The sequence below is a fragment of the Anopheles marshallii genome, chromosome 3 (genome assembly GCF_943734725.1).
Source record: "Anopheles marshallii chromosome 3, idAnoMarsDA_429_01, whole genome shotgun sequence".
NCBI classification, from domain to species: Eukaryota; Metazoa; Arthropoda; class Insecta; order Diptera; family Culicidae; genus Anopheles; species Anopheles marshallii.
Genome location: NC_071327.1, coordinates 52,493,062 through 52,511,779, shown reverse-complemented (window position 1 = coordinate 52,511,779; position 18,718 = coordinate 52,493,062). Strand labels below are relative to the sequence as shown.

The following is an 18,718-nucleotide window of genomic DNA, read 5'->3' as shown; positions in this document are numbered from 1 at the left end:
ATAGTTAAATTATACATAATAATGTTTGCTGAAGCAAATGTTGTACGCTATTGAGGTGGGCTACTTACTATGACTTTCCAAGACGCTGGATTTCTTCACAAAACACCAATCGTTCTGTACGAATATACACTCGGCGATAGAATGAACCTTCAACCGGTCGTAGCGTGTGATCGGTGCAAAAAGTGAGAGGCACGCCTGATACCGCGTGGACGCACGTGTAATTAATGTAAACTTCTACAAGAACACTACCAAAAAAAAGTGGCCCACGAAGGTTCGGGTGCACCAACCCGAAGCGGAATGCTATGCCCAACTTCGGGTAGCAGGGTCAGGGTCCAGTGCATAAAGCTGGTGAGCATGTTGCAAACTTCTTTCATTCTACTTTCATCCGATCGCTGAAGTGTACGGACCCATCACGGTAAGCATCAGTCGTTTTGTTTAAAGCCATCTCTCGCTTGTTTGTGATATCGAATGTCTACCTTGTAACTCGAAATAATCGCTCTTTTTCCTTCTCCCTTTCTCCAATCCTTTCTGGGCAGCATTAGAATGAAGTCACTCGCATTATTATGCACATTGGTGCTTTTTGCCATCGCCAAGGATGCCTTCGCGTTCGAACCGATCGCGAAGGTGCGCTCCACCGAACGATTGATGGATAATCTCGACGTCCTACAGGAGGACAACAATTTCGACCCGTTAGCACCGGTTTCGGAACATTCCGCGCTGTTCGATATTGCGAAACGTTTGGCACAGAAGAAAGAGTCCAGTGTCGAGGGTCGGGATGCTCACGGGGGTGGCTACTATCCGGGCGGTGACCTGAATAATCTGGACCGGCTCGAGTTGTACACGAAGCAGTTTTTGGATCTTGCCGTTGATGTATCCTACTCGTCCGTTTATCTGCTGAGCAATTACACACGATTCGTCCGCAATGCGAACAACAAGTATATCATCGTCTTTGAATAAACTCTTAACCCATAATGCTTACTTCAAAATTAGTGTTATTGTGCTATACGGGAAATTGAAAGAATTATCGTCATTTAATTAGCAATTTATGTAAGTTGAGTTCTATATGCTTTTGTTAAAATAATAGATCACTCGTTGTAGACTTAGTAAAATATTTTATTAATTAATTCCAATAATATATTACGAGGCTTCAATATGATAAAAAGCTTTTTCCCAAGGTAGCTGAATATTTGATAGAGACATTTTTAATTGGTAAATAAATAAATATAATATAAATAACTAAAACAAACATTCATGTCAAGTTCCTCATAAACGATTATGTAACACATTTTTTGGATAAAGTAGTTAGATCATAATCGAAGGATATTTAGCAAAGGATACGTGAGTCTATTACGACTATGATACGATTTGAATGGAGTGTGTAAAATAAAATATTTGGTCATTTATTTGTCATTTGCTTAAACTCGAAGCAATTTTTTAGCATTCTTTTGCAAAGTTTAGATTTAAGATCTATACACTTTTGATTTACGATAAAGTTCAGCCCAAATTTTGGAAGACTTATTAAACTGTTAAAGTTTAAGTTATATTATAAAGAGAAAGTAGTTGTTGAAATATGTCTTGTTGTTATAGATCTTTACTTCAAATTTTATTGCTTTTTTGATAATAACTAACTTTATTCAATGAATATTCCGAATATGCTATTCCTATTATTCAAACCATATTATTGTTATGAAAAATCAACAGAATATCTGTACGAAACACAAGAAAATTTCGAAATAATATCCAAACCGAACAATGAAAAGCCTACAGCAACAAAGAGCCTACCGTCAACATAAGCACAGTTCGGCAACCTGTTTAACTTGAGAACTCTCTATTTAACAATATACCAACACGCTCCAGTCCATCAGTCCCAATCGTACGCTTCCACCAATCAGACCAATCTCTCCGGGCAGCTATTGGAGAAGCCCAGAACTCAACCCACTGCACATATAAAGGCCATCACCAACGTTTAAACCATACCATTCGACCCCCGAAACCACCGAGACGAAGTTCTGCAACGTACCGTTCCCGGTGTAAAACCTACTCAACCACCAGCACGACCACGATGCTCAAATCCGCCACATCCCTGACCGTGTTGGCCCTGGCACTGGTGGCCTTCGTCGGCATCGAGCAGGTATCGTCGGGCTACATTATCAGTGGACCGAAACGAACGAAAGATAACCCGAAAGGTGTCCTGCAACTAAAGGCCGTCGTTGATTTCCCGGATCCACCGCCCCCTCCAGAAACCGTGGAGGAGAAGCTAGACTATCTGGAGCTGGTTTTGGCGGAATTGGAGGCACAACTACCTCGCAAGTCACTGTTCCGTTGGCTGTTCCTGGAACGCACTCGGCTGTCGTCGGGCTTTGAGAAGGAATTCCGATTTATTTACGACTCGTATCCCTACCTGCACAACAAATACTGATATTTTGTCCACTTTGCAAACGAATTAATTCACGAATAAACATACAAAAAAGCAACATACCCATGGTTTTACGAAAAAGTTTGAGCAGCTCAGGAGAAGTTGATCATCCCCACTCTTTAAGTTAAATTCGCACTTTCTCCCCCTTGGTGAAAGGTGTTCAACCGACGGCCACAAAAAGATTCTTCGTCCGATCCGAAGGTTTCATGAACGATCATTTCACCAACCAAAGGCATAAGTTCTCGAGCCATCCCACAATCAAGACGTCCGGAAACGATGCGTTCCTACATCTCCGCTCTGCTCGTGGCCGTGGTTGTCCTCGCTGTTAGCTCACCCTCCCATGCGGGCCGTATCCCTGAAGAGATCGACAATCGGCTGGCGGAGTTGAACAAATGGTTCGAGGCACGTATCCCCATCTACGAGAAGGCGAACTATCTGCTGAAGAAGCTAGGCACGGAGGTAGCGAAGCTGTCCGACATGCACAACGGTATCGATTTCTACTACCAAGGGTTCTCGGACCTGCAGTACTACGGCGGTAATTGGGATTTGGCCAAGAAATTGCGAATCGTAAAGGTGGTCGGTGATGGGGTGAATCTGAAACCGGTCGAGGAGGTGGTGCGGAAGGCCTTGGAGAAGAGAAGCGTGAAGAACATTTTGAATCTAACACCGGAGATTAAGGATGCGTTCAAGATCATTGCGGAAAAGAAAGCTTAAGCAAATGGTATCTTTGTTGTATTGGAAATAAACATAAATTGCTAGATTAAGTCAAATCAATCTGTGTATTTTGGGATTGATCAGGAATTGGTTGAGAAAGAAAGCAAAAAGATGGTACCACATTATAAACTAAGAATGAATTTTTAAATGGTTGAGGTAAGGGCAACGTTTCTTTTTACCTCAAACAAGGAATAAAGTTTCATAACGTTGTATTAAAATTTTGTGTTGCATTTTGAATGCTTTACGAGTTAAATTGCCTATCACAATTTGGGAACCTTAAAATGGTGCATAAAGCATCCAGGAACAGCATGCTATTCTAAAACAAATGACGAAATAAATACGCACTATGTTATCATCATTAACCATTCAACAGCCTACTTAAATACATCTTACTTCTTTCAACTTATGATCAAGTTTTATTTCATGTTTTTCCTGTTTATTTTTTTCTTGTTTCTATTCAATAAATATACCTATTTTCTTTCTTTTCATGGTTTGTTATACATTCGAATCTAATTTTTTTTTTCTTACAGGTTCAAATGTATAACAAACTATTAAGTGAAAGAAAGAAAAACAATAATCGAACCTAGTAAGAGATTATTAAAATTTATAACCAGATTGAAAAAAAAGAAACGAAATGACAGTACAAGTCATCAGAAAACAATTAATGAATTAAAACTAACTGAAATAAAGCAGAGGAAAGGAAATAGAAAGAACAAAAAAAGAAGATTGTTTATGGTTAATTAATTACATCGATATGACTTTCTGTTAGTATTTACTCTGCATGGAGCAATCATGCCGAGTTTGGTAGCCCCGCCAACTCTACACGACTAGACCGGTACTAAATCCCATCCGGATCGTTCCCTCGTAGCAAAGATTGACAATCCGACTACGAGGAAAAAAATAAGTATCGAGCGGCAGGTATAGCCAACATTTTTCACACGACGGATCGTGTAAACAATTGTTGATAAAGTTACATAGTAAGGAAATGTTGGATTTTTAACTATTGTTGATAAAGTTACATCGTAAGGTAATGTTGGATATGGTTTGTGCTACACACGGACATACAACGTGATAATACCAAGTATGCGAAATGCATACGACATTGAGCTACAAGAACTTCCCAACGCACACATGAAAGCCTTTCACTTTGTACCACTGCGCAGCACGATGCACCATTCGACCATTCGTAACAAAAGCCGAATCTACACCCAAAACGCGCTTTAGTTCATCAAAAGCGCTCGGGCAAGAGAGAAAGGATCCGCCAAGCAAATCGGACGATTGCAACGACGCAGGCAGTTTGCAGGTACAGCCGAAACGCAACAGACCAACGATTTAACCAAGCACCATGAAGTTCTGCGCCGTGTCAGTGAGTGTTCTGCTGGTGTTGTCACTGTGCAACTTGAGTGCAGCCTTCCAGCGACCCATCATTGACGATCGGATGGACAAGATTGTGGAAAAGTTCGCCAACTTTAAGGACATTGTGAATTTGAATCTTTTCCTGTACGAGCTGCTGGCGATGATTTCGGATGTATCGCCAAGCTACGGTACGGTGCAGTACTTCCACAATCAGCAGCCCGAAATTATCGAAGCAACAAAGGTTGATATCACGGATACCGAAGAGGAACCGGTGGAACCGGAACCTGTAGAACAAACGGAAGGATAAGGAATAGACATGTGCCCACAATATAAATAAGAAATAAATTTTACACGCAATGAAATACCACATAAGTAACGAAATGTGTACCTTTTTTTCTGTCTTTCTTATGAAAAAGAATAGGTTTCTCCACATGAACAAACGAAAATAAATGCTTTCTCTAAATTTAAAGTGTCATTTTACAAAATTAGATAGTCATTATTTTTAATACTTTTAGGAAAACATTTTAAATTCGTTTTTGCACTTATTGTACTTTTTGTAGCTTAATGTTGTATTAAATGTTTGAAACACAGAATGTTGCTTAGAATATTGTTTGGTTTAAATTTCCAAAGCTTTCCACACCTAAATTTTTTCGTGTCCAATCGTAATTTGTAAATTTTGATAAACGTATATTAATTTTACAAATTAAATTATTTTATTTTAGGGACTATTTATTCATTACAATTTGTTCTCGTTCGTTGATTGGATCATATTCGCGAAAATATTCTTATATTACCTAATTTATATGATTTTTTGGCAAACAATTTGGTGCCTCTTTGCCGAAAAAATCGAGGCGATAGCATCGAGACTACCCGATTCGAGCCTGCTGAGACGGGTTTGGTGGAGTGGTCCATATAAGCGGCTATTTGATGGAGTTTCACTTCATTCTGTTCCGATCCGCTCAGTCGATCGTGTCCCAAGCATACCAACGATGAAATCCTGCCTGTGTATCGTGCTGTTCGTGAGCATGGCAGCAGTCACGGTGAAAGGTCTTCCCGGGCTAGCAGATGGGCTGTGGTCAAGGCTGGCCTCAACCCCCCTGCAATCGACACCCGTAAAGCATCCGTTCACGAACCACCAATACGCGAGAAGCTTCCCCGATGCCGCACCACTCCAGCAACCGGCGGAGGAACCCAAGAAGCCGTTGGCAGAATTGTCGAAAGTTAAGGCCGTTCCGCCCGTTTCCGACGGGGGCCTGAATCTGCCAAAGCTGCAAGAAGCTTTTGTGAAGCAACACAAGAAACAACAACCCAAAATTCAAGTCAAAACCAAATCGGGCGGAATTTCAGAGACGGGTGAACCGGGAGAAGTTCCCATCTTTGCCAAGCTGATCCTGGGCAATCCTTTACGTCCAAAGTTGGCCACGGTGGAGAACCTGCGTAAAATCGATTGGCGTTCGGTGCAAACTTCCCTGGAGCTGCCAAACAAACATACCTTACCGCTGGTTAATGAACTGCTGCAGAAGACGGAGGAACTGTTGCGAGTGTTTCAGGAGCTTCAGCTAGAGTCGAACGGTTTCGTGGATGACATACAGAAACACAACGAGAACGGGGATAAGGAATACATTGCATACTATACGTAAAATGTTTGCTTGATTTTAAAGAAATATATATGATGGAAATAAAACGAAAAATGCATTTAAAAACCCAAGTTTAATAAAATTAGTTGACCTTCCATTTTATGCCATCCGAAATATTAAAACATTTTGCAAACAAAGCAGCTTTGTTTGTTTTAATTTTCTTAACATCTCTCTCCGTTTTATTTTGTATATCTATCTCTGTTTTGCTCCATTCTTACCCGTTCAGAATATTGACTAGCGCGCTGCTTGCGTACGCCATTTCAACACTTCCATCTTCGGTGAAAGTTCCAGCCAGCTTCAGGAATGGAACAAAATCAAGCCACCGGACGGTAAGAGCCACCATTCTGCAAGCGCCCGTTACAAGATGCAGTTCAAGCACTACACACTCGCCGTAATCGTTCTGCTCGGTTTGTGGACCGTTCCAGCGCCGGCCGAGGAGGTGGTCCAGTACATCGATATACCGAACCGGATCGCTTGGCTGCCGGAAGGAACCGATCTGGTGTTACGGTTTCTCATCAATCTGTCCAATAACATGAACGATCACTACAAACTCGCGCTGCAACGCGTTAAGTTGCTGCGCGAAACAATACAGAGCTATCCGCCGGGATATGCCAGCATCGATATGTTCTACGACAACGACATCCAGCAACCGATTGATAAGGACAAGCCAAAGCCGGGGGGTGGATCTGGTTATTCGAAGGATGTATTCCAGAGTGCGCTGAAGACGGTGCAACAGTTTGCCGGAAAACGTATTCCACCATTTGGAAAGCACTGAAATTGATATGGGAAAATTCAAACATTGCGATAAATAAACTATTTTATACGAACATTACAGTGATTGTAATTTACTGTGCATGACAATATATCACATTTCCAGCTACGTCTGGCTCCTTGGGTTGGCTTTTACAGATATCACATAATCGAGTATTCATGTTGTACTGATGAACCACAGCTCACCGCGGCTTTAATCCTTCCTAACCTTATCATCTCACGATAAAATAGCTTACGGAGATGTTCTCCTCAAACTGAACCCCAGGTGGATACACTGGAACAAAACTTTGGATTGTATTCCAGGGTTTCATCGGCCTGAAGAATTCTGCTGCAAAATATTCAAAATGTCGAACCCATTTTAACACCTACATTTCTACTTCACCGCTTGCTTGTACTAACGGATGATAGTAAAAGAAAACGGAGCCTAATTCATGATTCGATTACTAACTACCATTTCCATATTGTGAGAAACACCAAAGTTAAAATTGATATAGAAACCCTAAAATGATCAATATATGTTATGATTGTTCCCCATTTTTGTTTTATGTGTAGTTTCTTTGGTTGTAAATCATTTTAACTCGGTATATTTTGTTAAAGTATTTCATTAGAGTTTCGAAAGACCATAATCTGGAAATTTCAAACGGAAAGGTCAAAATTACTTGTCCATCATGCGATTTCATTTTATCTCTTTGTAAATTAGAATGTTTTGAATCATATTATAAAACTGTAACTACATACATTTGAACACCCGTTGCAGCTTACTAGAAATCTTTTGGATCTTTTATATGTATTATTATTATTTTTTTATATCTAATTAAAGCAATTTCAGGTATTTGCTATTCATATATTTTTGTTGAATATTTTTATTGTTTAGCTAATGAATAAGTTATTGCTCTGAAACGGTTTTTGAACCGTAACATAGTTTTTTGCGACATTTTATAGTCTCATTTTAAAATCAAGTTATTCGACCCGGTCGAAACGGCAAAACCGTAAGATATATCCAATTCCGATATTTTATTATACATAATTCAAGGAAATACCCATTTTCTAAAATAATTAATTGCCATATCTAAACATTTTTGTATTTATTTGAACTAAGAAAATATATTTAGATTTACAGGCCAAACTGTAATGAAAGATTTTTTTTATTTTATTCATGATTCATTGGAATCTTTATTCTCCAAGCTGAACCGACTTGTATGTTTTGCAAGTGTTAAAAAATACAATCCTCTAAACAGTTACTATCGGTCATTAGCATTATTTTATGCATGTCATTCATATCGTTCTTCAATCATTAGAACGCCTAATCCGCAAAAAGTACTATCGTAATACAGCAGATCAATAATCTTTTGTAGGCTTTTATAAACAAAAAAAGCTCTAATATTTACACACAAACCGTTATTACTCTTAATGCTCACCTGTAAATGAAATGTAGTAAAACTGTTTGGTCCAATCATAAATAAAATGTTTATCTGATACACTCATTCAAGGGAGATTGAGACCAAAATATTGAATTAATTTGCATACTCTTCATTTGTTACTTCATTACTACTAATTTTATATAATTTTTATTTAATAATTCGATAAACGGCAACGGAAGCCTTTCTACTTTCAAAGGCTTCGTTTATCGAATTAAACATTATTTTGTATTGTATTTCTCCTGTTTTTTTATTTATTAAAAATGTAAAGATCATTTGCGATTAAACAAAGCAATGATAATTACACTGTTAACGTTAAATTTATTTACCTTTATTAGTTAACAAATAAATTATTGCCGTCCTAAGGCGAATCAAAATACATCAAATAAGTAGCTCTCCGAAGAAAACCTTAACGATAAAGAGATTATTAGGCATAGGAATTTTGCGCGTTACCAGTCGGCCAGGTATTGACGCATAATCATTACCAGAGGATATAAATAAAGAATACATTAGAGTATTTTTTTAAACCAATTTAAATACTACAACCAAAAATTGAAAGACAAATCGCTAAAGCATTTTGATTGTGGGGTCGAATCTTAAAAACAAACAATGCACTTTTCTCGTTCTCCTCTGACTATACACAATAAAACACAAACAAACGCGATGATTGCGCTAGTAATATACCGTGTCCTTTTTTTATTTTCAGCTCATTTAGTCATCATCGCTTCGGGGCGATTTCTTGTACAGATAGTCATACTTGTAGTATGGGGGCACCTTCTCCAAATCTCTCACATACAAACTCAGCTTGCCCGGGAACGCGTAATAGAAGCCCAGTGCATCAAAGTTAAACTCATTCAACGCTGCCAGCTGGCTGAAACCGATCGCGTTCGTCGCCGCCTGGATCAACTTGTCGCGCATAGTGAGGAACATCTCCACATCGTTCCATTTGCGTCCGTGCCCACCGTACCCACCGTACCCGCCATTCGATCCTTCACCGCCGTATCCGCCATACGATCCTTCACCGCCGTATCCGCCGTACGATCCGTCACCTCCGTAATCGCCGTTCGCGCCGTCCGTGTCATATCCGTCGTATGCTACAGGTGCCGCCGCTAACACTTGCTTCCTGGTGAGCACTGCCAGCATTACCAGAACAATGGCTAGATTTGTCTTCATCATCATGATCGTGTTAACCGTGGACTTGGTACAATGTGCCTGCAACTCTGTTCTTCTATATGTCTGCTTACGCGACCGGTCGGAATCGCACTGATATGCACGCATATGGAGACGTCTTGATGAAAATTCTTCATCCCAAAGTCCGAAATGAGTGAAAGGCGCTCGGTCCACCGTTCACCAAAACAAACCGCAAGAATGCTGCACCACGATTGGTCGGTGGGGACTTTCTCTTGCACTTTCAAACCCGAGCAACCGAGAGTGGGGGATTTTCGGCGAGAATGATTGGACTGGAGAGTTCTTGGTACGGTACCTAAAATTTCGTTGCTCCAAACCTAACCACGATAGTCCGTGTGCAGCAGCCATCGAATCTGGACGTGCCAAGAAGTATAATCTTCTTCAAGCAATACCTTAACCTAACTACATCCAAAACATACCACCATGCAACGATCGTCCCTGGTCGCATTTGCCGTACTACTTCTGGCGTCGGTTACCCTGGCGGAAAATCCATCTTTGAACCAGATACGGGAAGAAGTCGAGCAACGCATACAGGCGGCAAACGTTACACTACCCTTGGGGAAGGGTCACGGTGGCAAAAACCTTCAGAGTTACCGTATCATCGATCCGTACCTACTGTCCGATCTAATGACCGGGCTGATCATGATCTACAGCAACATACTGTACAACTATCCGGATTTTGTGTATTACGACTATGCCGATCTGAATCTACTCTATGTACGCTACGTACCGCAGCGTATCGAGCTAAACTACGTCAAGCGAGTATAACGACCGTCAAATAAATGAACCCTTATTGATTCTGCGTGTGAGAGAATAGAGCAAACCGATGGGTGGAACATGCGGTATCTTCGGAAAGAAATACTAGCGACGCTGTCGCGGTTTCATTTTTCGTACTTTATTCCACGTGGAGTGTTATTTTTTGTTGTGATGTTAATGATGTGTTTTGCGATGAGTGATGCATGAGTTTGATGATAATGAAGGATGATCGTTTAGTGGTTGAACGGTTTCACCGGTTCCAATATGGTGTACCGAACCCGTTCCGTCAAAACCCCTGTTCACTCTTGAAGGTGGGTTTCCATTTTCAGTCCGCTTTTGTCCGTCCGCTTCTCTCCTAAGGGCTAATGTATAATCTAATGGAAGGAAATGTATCACTTTTTGACCGGTCTTCTTCTAAGCCTCCGGTAGGAAAATTCTCCAGAGGCCGTGCACGAAGTGTTGCCGGGGGTATCGAGAACAGTTGGTCGTAATTTTGATCGTCGTATACAAATATATCCTGCTGTCCGGCGAACTGCATGAAGTTCCCGCGGAGTTGTCTTCAGCCATGGTCCGAGCGCCATCCTTACAGTGGTTTCTTCTTTTCCTCATCCTCGTCCTCATCGAAGAAGTTACCTGCAACGGAAGTGGCCGACGGTGAAGCCAACGCTAAACCATTCTTACCGACGATCGCCGTACCGGTGGGGGCCGAAGCAGCCACACCACCACGCCCGGCCAGTGCTATACCGGAAGGTTTCACGGCGGCAATGGCTGGATCGTTGACACTGCGCTGCACACCCTCCTGCTTGCCGTCCTTTTCCTCCTCCACCGCGGCACGAAGGTGGACGGGTTGAATCTCGGGAGCCTCCTCATCGACAGCAGCCTTCGAGCGTCCCTGCACGACGACTGCGGGTTCCTCTTCGTCCTCCATCATGACCATCAGCTGCTGCTGCTGTTGCTGCTCTGGCTGCTGCTCATCGTCAAGCGATCGTGCCCAGGCCCGATCGATCGTCTGCTCCTTGTCCTGATGCGACTCCAGCAAATCGTTCTTCAGCTGAGCCGGAACGGCTGCCGGAACCGGTGCGATAGGGGCGAGCGAGGACACAATCTGTGCTTGGAATTTGGGCTGGAGCCCATCCTCCGCCTGAATGTCCGAGTTGGCACGTGCGTGGATGGCTTGCAGTGGCTGCAGACTAAACAGCGGACTGAGCGGATTCTGGAGTGCATCGAAGTTACCGTAGAACTGAGGCGCACCGCTCAGAATGTAGTAGCGCTGTGGTTGTGGAAGTGCGGCGGTAGAGGCAGGTGTTTCTGGACCCTTCTCAGCGTCGGCCGGTGCCATAAACATCAGCTTCTTCTCGGGAGCCTTCGAGCCGCCGGATCCTTCTTCGCCGGCAGCGGGCGCTTCCGTCGTTTCGCCTTCCGACGTTGGCATCTCGGTCGCGGGCGGCTGCAGGAAGGAAAACACCGACGACCACCAATTGCCCTCATCTTGCTTCAGCGTGATCAGCCGGATCGGTTTACCCTCGGTGTATTGATGGGTGGTGGTCGTGGTGGTAGCCAACGGTAGCGAGGGATAATAGTAGACGTACTGCTTCGGCTCCAGTTTCAATTGCTGGATCGGTTGGATCAGATGTGGTTGGATCTTGAGCGTTGCGGGTTGTGGCTGTATTAGGTAGTACTGAGCGGCAGGCTGCAGAATAGCTGAAGGCGCCGCACGACAAACGGCAAATGTGCCCAGCAGGGCTACCACAATGGTGCTAAGATGACCCATCACTATCGCGGGAAGAGCAAAGAAAGCAAAGAAAACGGGTTAAAATGGTACCAGCGAAAGAAAACCACAACAACATGTTACCATTTGCGCTATTGAACTTGGCCTCCGCCATCATGGACAGGCAAGTCGTGAACAGCAAGTACCTCCCTCCCCTCATTCCCCAGCCTCCATTTGCCTCTTTCCCTACACTTCACAGCATCATCATCTTTGCAGCATCTGTGCAAAGGGGTCGCCCGAAGAAGTTGAACTCGGTCGTTGCCGTTTGGCAAGCAGAAAAACCGGTCTCCGGTCGGAATAAAAATGAGACCGACTGGGTGAAGCTGTACCGAGCGGTTGGTAATCGAATGGCGTGGGTAAGGTCAAGAACTGCAGTCACGCATTCACGGTGAAGGTGAGGTGCAGTAAAGAAAGCAACACCAACAGAAGGTGGCTTGAAATGGATGAACAGTGTGCAGGGCGTTTGATTGCGAGTTGGTGTGTCTTTCACCACAAGGACATTGTATGTTTCAATGTACGAAAATAGTTTCGAGACCTTTTTAACAATCTGTTTAGCTTAATTCATAATGGCGTCATTATGCCCGAATAATGCAATTATTTCATTGCTTAGAGAACTTTCTAAAGTAACTAACTAAAGAAAGTAAATGTTTTCTCCAACAGTTGTTCAAGCGTTATAACAATGGTTTTTTGTGGTGAAAATTGCATATCTTTTGGTCTGAATGTAATGAGCAGTTCGTTTCACAATGTATCAAAACGATATTGTTATTGGTATTTGCCGAAAGTATTCCTTCATATTAAATGTAAATGTATATTGCGGATAATTTTATTTCAGCTGCACATAAAAAAGCTATTAGGGAAATTCTTTTTACCATTTAATCAACAATAATCTATTATCACTCCTTAACTTAACTTAACACTCTTAAATATTTCTGTCTGAAGGATTTAATAGCCTTATCTACAGCAACAGACCCTCGATTTTGTTTATTTTTGAATCTCATTAACAATTTCTTTTCCTCACATACAACGCTTTCAGTATTTTAATCACTTACTTACCTTCACGTTTTTCTTGTACGCGCCCTCTACGTAACGAGCACTAGAGTTTGTGGAAAATCCTAGAAGAAATGGAAACACACTTCCTCAACTGATTTCTCGCCAACCGTCACTTGATACTGTTGCACTCTGCACTACGCCTAGAGCCTATCGACTAGATCCGGAGCCTAGCAGACACTGACTGGGTGCATCCGTCCGAGAACGCCCTTTATAAGCTTGCCGTGTCTAGGGGGTGACTTCTTTGCCTAGCTGCACACGATCGCTAAAGATCTGACGCTCCATCCCGCTTCAACTCAGCTGCCATTTTTGCGTTGGTGTATCGGTATGCGCACATCCGTCGGTGTGTTGGTGAAGGTGAGCTCCGTTTTCCGAACTAGAACAATGAATGGTGGTGCACTGGTGCGCACCTTGGGAGCGGTGGTCAGTTCAAACTGGAAGAGGTATGAAAAATAGTACTGCTGCTGCCGCATGGAAATGGAAGAGATGGAACCTAGAACTTGACCATAAACAAACTAACCATTTGGCGTGCATAGAAAGACAGCGTTGATGGTGGAAGAGTCGACGTGTTGCTTCTTCCTTCTCCCGATTATGGTGTTTTTTTTGTGTAAGGTTCACCAAGATGTGGGCAAAATAAAACACCTTCTCAGCACACAGTCGTTCATGCAATATCCGTTTTGGACGGTGTTATCGTTGCTTTATTCGTTTTTCCCCCCGTGGAACATTGTTGAGATTCATTTTTCAGGTAGAACACACGCCATAAATTGTACCGACACGCAGCTCCCTTAGGTGCGTGGTTCGCCCCTTCGGCTTTCCCCGCGCTCTCAACAGCCCTTGGAAGGGTGGTACTCGTTGATCATCTGCTTGATCTTGTTTTGCGCTTGTTCCCACAGTAAAAAGTAATGCATATTTTATTATTTCCCGTATATGTTGTTTTGATTGCAAACACACCGAGTTTGGTACAGCCTACGCCTTTTTTTCTATGCAGGGTATTTTTTTTAAGACAACATTCTCTATCCTTTGGGACCTCCGGAAACCCCGTTGTGGACACGAGCCATCCCGAGCCCCTTTTTCTAACGGAGCTTTCCAGCCGGGTGCAATTCAGTTAACGTGCACGAATAAAATAATCCATAAAAAAGGGTTTTCCCATTTACCATTCGTGTCAATCGTGGGCCTGCCTATGCCCGGCCAAAGAGGCTTGTCCATTTTTCTTCGCTTCCTTTCAACCAGTTCACTTATCGATCGATCGAACGATAGATTTCCATCTGGACACAGTGAACCGGTTTTTTTTTCGCCTCTGCCATTTGCCCATTTCTGACCGCACGGTTCTTGATTGACACAGCAAAGGGAACGTGTGCTGTCTTGTGTCTTTTGATATTGCTGCTTGCAGTTTTATTTGAAATATCATCCAGCACATCGTTAATGCTCGATCGAATGCTGAAGCTTCCCGGTGATAAAAGTTCTTCGGCTGGGGAAACTCGTTTCCATGCAATCTCGGGAACGTTGCATTGCGACTGCGAAAGGGATGGATGCGGATGTGTCTGGAGAAGACACGGTATGCAATTAAACCGGACCTCGGGCAGATTGAGCGGGTTATTATAAATTAATGTTCCTTGCGTTTGCCTGTTAATGAGCGGCAGTTAGATTGCGGAGTTATAATGCAATACATTTAAATGGTTTTGTTGTTTGTTTTCGATTATAGGCCAGTTATGTAGGTTATCTAATATAAAAAAGTAGCAACAATATTGATTTAACCTTTCTAGTGTAATGTTTTATAATTTTTTGTTTTATCACACGGATAGTCAAGGGATTCTTTGTTAGATATTACGATCTCATCCATTAGGTCTGTTTACACCATGTGAAACAAAAGATGCACGGAGTTGAACAGTCATGCAATCTTTTTGTCGATGTACTAACACATTTTGGTTAGAATTAGTGTCTTTATTTTTATTGGTAGTAGTTTGTAGACAGCTGGTTAGTTTATTAACTATTAGCTGCCCGATTCGAAAGATCTCTTCTAGAATTTTTTTTTTAGAAAATGATTTCTCTTTTGAATGCTCATCGTCCAGAGTTCGGGAAACTTCGGGAAAGAAAACGGAAAAGTTATCCTGATGGAAAATAAGCTGATGGCTGGAAGGATCAGATTTCATCAGATAAGACCAGTCTTCAAACGGTTTTCTAAGATGCTAATGGTATATATTACTATATATTTGTGTTAACCCAGCCGACAAATCTCTCGTATCATGGCTTATCAGCGCTGAACGTTTCGCATGTTGTTTCGACGGATATACTTGCTTTTTCGTTAGATTTTTTATTAAAAAAAGTACGTTCCATTCGATTCAATGTGCAAAAATACTTGTTATATTATAGATAATAATTTTTCCAATTTTTTATCTTGGCCACAGATGGTAAAGGCTGAAAGGGGCTATCATTTTGGGATTGTTTCCGACTTAGAGCCACAACAAAAGTACTCAAGAGCCGCATGCGACTACACGGTGCTTGTTGAGATTGAGGATGGTTTTATATAACTTTTTTCGACCAAACCTTTACAAACTACCTGAATTGTATGGAAATAGGACTGTTGTTCAGTTGACTATTTTATTTCACCAGGAACAGCCATAGTACAGTGCGCTATGTTCACCTGCAAATGTTCGTATTGAGGTGCCCTAGCGCTACTCTCAGGAAACCGAACAAAACCGAATATGTTATCATTGAAGTATAACATTTAATAACGCTTCTTTTCCTGTATCTCTACCAATTTTAATATTCATAAAATTGTTTCCTGCATCTCTACAGCATATAACAACTTGCTAACTTTATCTGGAGCTATTACAGAAGAATGTTATTATTGTAGATGCTCAAAATACTTGGTATGGTGCACCTAATTGAGCTTGTTAATATGCAGCAAAAATCCTTGCATGTGTCTTGCAGTTAGTAAAAACACCAACCTTTAACACAAAAAGAATCAGCTACGCACTAGCAAACGGTAATGACGCCACATACCACCCTCCGCGGTATATTTGCATATATTTCAAAATTGCGACGGCCCCGTTTTGTGCTACCAGACCCACGGTAACGGTCAATAAAATGTTTTATACACTGGTATTGCAGTCTTGACCACACCGTCAAGGTGACTGTCCCCGTGTAGTCGAGCCTTCCCGCTGCCCAGAACATCATCAGCTGAGCGGGTGCACGCCCCTGTGTTTTTGCCCGAAAGCGGTGCAAAATTGCATTCCGGTTGCGATCGGATACAAGGGAACGGAACGACCGTCACCACCCTTCCCATCCCTACCCAGCAATACGGCAGCAGCACTAACCTTACCTTAATAAAAATGCACTTACTGCAGGACGTGTTTGTTGCGGGCTTGTGGGAGCATCAACTATGCTTGGATCGGGTGCTGGTGAGGGCACTTTTTACCGATTCGTTTTGTTTTCTTTCCGAACACAAGGCGCAAGGGGTGCGACAAGGGGTGACACGGTGGCGTTTATTTTATGTTGCGTGAACTTCCCTGCACTGCATGCAGAATGTACAGTGTCGGTGGCTTCGAAGTGGCTGATACCAAGGTGATCGATTTTGTTGGTCACCGGACTTCTGCAAGGTACAAGCCATCTTCCGAGCTCTTCGGGCTGATGTTTCAAACGACCAACCCACATCGTTGGGCGAAGATAAAATCATCACGCTAATGTGTGAAGCGTTTACGAGCGACGGGTTGCATTTTTACGACAGCTCATTTCTGATGCTCGAATTGTTTGCGAATGATAGAGCAGTAAATGGGAAGCTGATAATTGTTCCTTCGAGAATGTTATGTTTCTGTACAGTGTACAAAGTGTGTTAGGGCTGTTTTACGCGGAAGAATATTCACAGAAGAATCAATTGATTCAAATAATGATGTGATTAAAATGTTATTTAATTTAATAAAGGATAATCATTTTCATAGTCGACGACACACTTTAAATATCAAGTGAAGAGATCAAGGAAGCAATAAGGATTGTTTAAAAGTATTTGACAGTAAAATGACTCATTATTGCTTCTTGGTACTTGTTAAATTGATTTATTACGATGATTTAGTTTTACAAAAGAATATTCAGACTTTCAATAGTGTTAAACGAAGACTCATAAATACTTGATACTGCTCAATCTTTCTCGTCCTTTTATCGTCGATTCATGTTTCATTGCTGGAAGAGCATTATGCACATAAAATTGAAATACGCCTAAAGATATGCAATCAACCAACAACTAGCGTTACACCCATTATTCCTTGGAACGCTTGAATGCACGGTTGAATCGCTGAATTTGTATTTAGCCTCGAAATGAGTTTTAATGTGACAGATACAAATTCATACTAAAATGACTAAATTAATTAGTTAATTAACAAGAAAGTTAACAAACAACGTGAGTTGGTGAGGTGATGTGTTCTTAAATTTTGTCATTGACTTACGCGTCTTCCTAGTCTGGTCGACACAAGGACACGCACTTCACTCACAACTCAAAGACATTTGAGATCTAAACTTCAAGATCCGTTTGTATGGTGATTTTATAGAAAATTTTGCCTTCTATCTAGCAAGTGTCTTCCTCGACCGTCAAAGTTTCGCAACAGTCATGTTAATTTCTTGATGACTGTAGTGTAGCCTTTCAATAAAGCTAAACAGAACACTTTATTCCTCATCGTGTGTGTGTAGTGGCTTTGGAGTTTATCATTTCAAAGCTTTACGAAGCCGAATCAACAAGTCTACTTCTTCTTTCACAGTGATAACATGGGAGGTTCATAATAATTTCAATATTGCTGCATATAAAGGGATGCGTTCATGCATTTTTACTTCGGGTCTGACTATCACTTGTGGTAATTAGGATAGGTATGAAAGCGACCTTGATAAACCATTTGTATTGAACGCATCACATGGAGTTAGTCTCCCTGACGACCAATGCTGTCCTGGATTATATACTTTCTATCGAATAGACCCTATCCAATTAAATTGGAATACTGTCCGATATTATTTGAAGGTTTGCCTGGTGTTCCTCAGGGTAGTACACTTAGTCCAATCCTCTTTATCTTCTTCATTCATGACTGCATTGATGTTATTCGCATTGATGGACAACTAATTTCGCTGATGCTCGCCTACCGACTGTCGATCTCTCCAACGCTCTTTGAATGGCTTTGCTATTTGGTATTTGAGCAATAAGTTGCTCTGCCCCCCTTAATGTTTTGACTTTCAGCAGGCATTTTGCCTATGTTATCTGGCGTCTTTGTCGCCTGTCATGAATTTACTTGAAATAAGCAGTGCTAAGCTAATTCAGTTTATTAGTAAAGATATTGACAAGCCCAAAGTTTATCCTCAGGACAAACGATTGCAAAACTTCAAGCCCCCATGTACTTCTTTAAATTTACAAGTTTAAATACTTGTAGAATTCCCAGTTTGTTAGTAAAATACGGTATTTCTTCAACATATATGCTTTCTTTCTTTCTTTAAAATAATATACGACCATTGCAGCAATTTTCTTCGTTATCCACGTAAATCACTAATTGGAAGCTATTCCGTTTTGCTTTTATTTCATACTCTTAATCGCTAGAAGAAATGCACTTATCAGATCGGGACGTCCTATCCCATAAGCTATCGTACGTTAGTTACGCTTTTGTTTGCTACCAAT

The 18,718-nt window shown here is 41.7% G+C and overlaps 1 protein-coding gene and 1 pseudogene across 1 annotated transcript; one reads left to right on the top strand and one right to left on the bottom strand.

Annotated features, from left to right (window-relative positions):
- Nucleotides 1–302: 302 nt before the first annotated feature.
- On the top strand, nucleotides 303–957 carry LOC128715293 (uncharacterized; annotated as a pseudogene).
- Nucleotides 958–10,839: 9,882 nt separating this feature from the next.
- On the bottom strand, nucleotides 10,840–12,027 carry LOC128714689 (uncharacterized). The gene has a single exon (XM_053809563.1). The coding sequence runs from the start codon at nucleotides 12,025–12,027 to the stop codon at nucleotides 10,840–10,842; it is 1,188 nt and encodes a 395-aa protein (XP_053665538.1).
- Nucleotides 12,028–18,718: the final 6,691 nt, after the last annotated feature.